The sequence below is a fragment of the Protobothrops mucrosquamatus genome, unplaced genomic scaffold, assembly GCF_001527695.2.
Source record: "Protobothrops mucrosquamatus isolate PMUCROS unplaced genomic scaffold, P.Mucros_1.0 scaffold11642, whole genome shotgun sequence".
Taxonomy (NCBI): Eukaryota; Metazoa; Chordata; class Lepidosauria; order Squamata; family Viperidae; genus Protobothrops; species Protobothrops mucrosquamatus.
Genome location: NW_015397421.1, coordinates 5,038 through 7,418, shown reverse-complemented (window position 1 = coordinate 7,418; position 2,381 = coordinate 5,038). Strand labels below are relative to the sequence as shown.

Below are 2,381 nucleotides of genomic sequence, written 5' to 3'. Positions count from 1 at the left end.
GTAAACCAAGGGGATGGTCGAGATCCACGTCGGGTCAGAGGCCGCAGAGGCACGACTCGGTCCAATGCTGCGGCGGCAGTTGTCTCCCAGGCCGCCGCCTGATTTTCCGCCGAGTCGTGGACTAGATCCTCCGGATATGGCCCAAGCTCCATCAGGAACCTCTCAGGGTCCATCAGTCGCCTGGGACGGAACCATCTAGTGAACCATTCCTATAGCTTCAGATGTGTTATTTAATTAAAGAACAAAAGCAAATGAAATTCTGTATCAAATTAGGGGAGATATGCATAGCTATTCCAAAACAGGAATATTTCAAGGAAAATTTTGTTATCACAGCAGCAATCCTACTATCACTTCAATAAGCATTTCCCATGATCTTTTTTAAATGACCTAGAAACATTTCAGCCACATCACGAATAGTATTATGCTTGACTCCCCTCTCTGCAGTTTCCTCGCAAAATCTCACATGTCATCAGATATAAAGCATAAAATCCTCTAAAATGCAATTTTTAGTATATGCATGCTTATATTTGTTCTGAATTCATGTATACCATTACCTTTAAGATCAAATTATTAAACTTCTTGACAGAGTATTCTATTCTCCTCTGCAAGGAAATTAGCTGAATAAGCAGTTTGCTGGAAATCCTACATTTAGAACACTTGTATTGCCTTAAATGTGCCTCTAGAGGAGAGAGACAACAAGAGATCATCCTTAAATTTTGAGGGACATGCTTAGCAGCCAAAAAAAGGCAGGGCCAAATGAAAACCAATTTTCATTTAATTCAGTTTTACAATTAAATGTAATGTCATCTAAATTAATTAAATTAATGTATTATTATTCAAAATCTAAGGGACTGGTTTGGACAAAACTCAGCAACACTTTTTCGTGCGGCTGCTGATAAAAACAGGATTGCCAACATGATCGCCAACATCCGATAACGGATATGGAACAAGAAGAAGAATGTATTAAGATAACTTCTTAAGTGTGCACTTAATAATTTCTCCTTTTCCCATTAAGTCTTTTAAACATTTTTCTAAGGGGGTACTACATTTCTGTCCTTTTATGAGTTTCTCTGCCCATCTCTAGAGTGATTAGGAGAACACTTATACGAAGCATCATCAACCTGAAACCCTAGAGCAGGGGTAGGCATGGCTGGCTCAGGAATTCTGGGAGTTGAAGTCCACAAATCATAAAAGAGCCAGGGTTGCCTACCCCTGCCCTAGAGGTATGCCTGGAAAATTACAAAACTACAAAAGTAAGTGGAGGACATCCGATTATGGAAAGTTACTTTACATGTACATAAACTCTTCAGATCTTACCAAGTGGATCGCCTCATATACTGCTTCCATGAATCACTACCAGATTCTCTTCCACCACCCGTGTGTTTATTACCTCCTAGAAGAGAAAAGAAAATAGAAATTGTATTTCTAAAACCAAGCAGGGCTACTTTGCATTACCAAGTGTCATAAAAATGAATCATTTTCATAGCATGCTGAAGTTCCCTTCTGTGCATGCGGCAGCTGGAGGTGGGGTGGGGGAGAATTCCGGTACTGGGCTGTGGAAAAAAGCTTGGATCACTTCGGCAGGGGGAGGGGGAAGAACTGTGGTGCTGGACTCCCTCTCATTTCTGGGGACTGGCTCCAAACACCCCATGCTGCAAATGTCTTGTGCCAAAAACCTGTTTGGGTTTCAGATCAGACCTTTTTTCAGAACCAGAGGGAGGCGGGTGGCAGCGGTTTGTAACCTTCCTGAGGAAACCGGCGGGAAGATTGCAAATGGTGATCACATGATTGCAGGATGCTTGACAACCTTTTGTAAAGGTACATGGGTTGCCAAATGGCCAGATCACAATCACGTGACTGTGGGGACGCTGCAACAGCACCTTGGGCATGTGTCTCACGTCCTTTTGTCCGGCACCACTGTGTTTTTGAATGGTCGCTAAACAAATGTTTGTTAAGCAAGAACTATCTGTAATCTGCAAATTCTTCAGCACAGATCACTTTCACAATAATTTTATCAGATAAAACAATAAATTTCCCCAAACATTCCAGAGTGTACACCCAACACCTACCTAACTTAAATAACAGGTTAAATATATATTTAGTCCAAATTCCAACTAGTTCATTAAATTTCATGCAATGTCGTCATTCTTATATGAGTTATTGGAGAAAGAGGGAATCTGGAGACACTCCCGTCATCATATGAGGTCATATGAAATAGTATCCAATTCTTGAAAAAGTAATTGCTTCTGATCACTCTATCAAGGGAAATGAGTGCAGAAGGGTGAACTGCCTCCAAAGAAATCCAAACGCAGATCCCTATTAACACACCAATAAATGTTAGTCTGTTCACTCATCACTTAACACACTCTCTGCAGATAATA

General features: G+C 41.0%; 1 protein-coding gene across 1 annotated transcript in view; it reads right to left on the bottom strand.

The window, feature by feature from the left end:
- Nucleotides 1-1,317: 1,317 nt before the first annotated feature.
- LOC107301337 (alpha-aminoadipic semialdehyde dehydrogenase-like) overlaps nt 1,318-2,381 on the bottom strand; it is a gene marked incomplete at both ends in the record, with an annotated part of 5,896 nt that continues 4,832 nt past the window's right edge. The window contains 2 exons of the mRNA XM_015830574.1: nt 1,318-1,393; nt 1,881-1,936. Of these exons, the coding sequence (XP_015686060.1) occupies nt 1,318-1,393; nt 1,881-1,936 (132 nt within the window). The remainder of the gene's footprint in view (nt 1,394-1,880; nt 1,937-2,381) is intronic.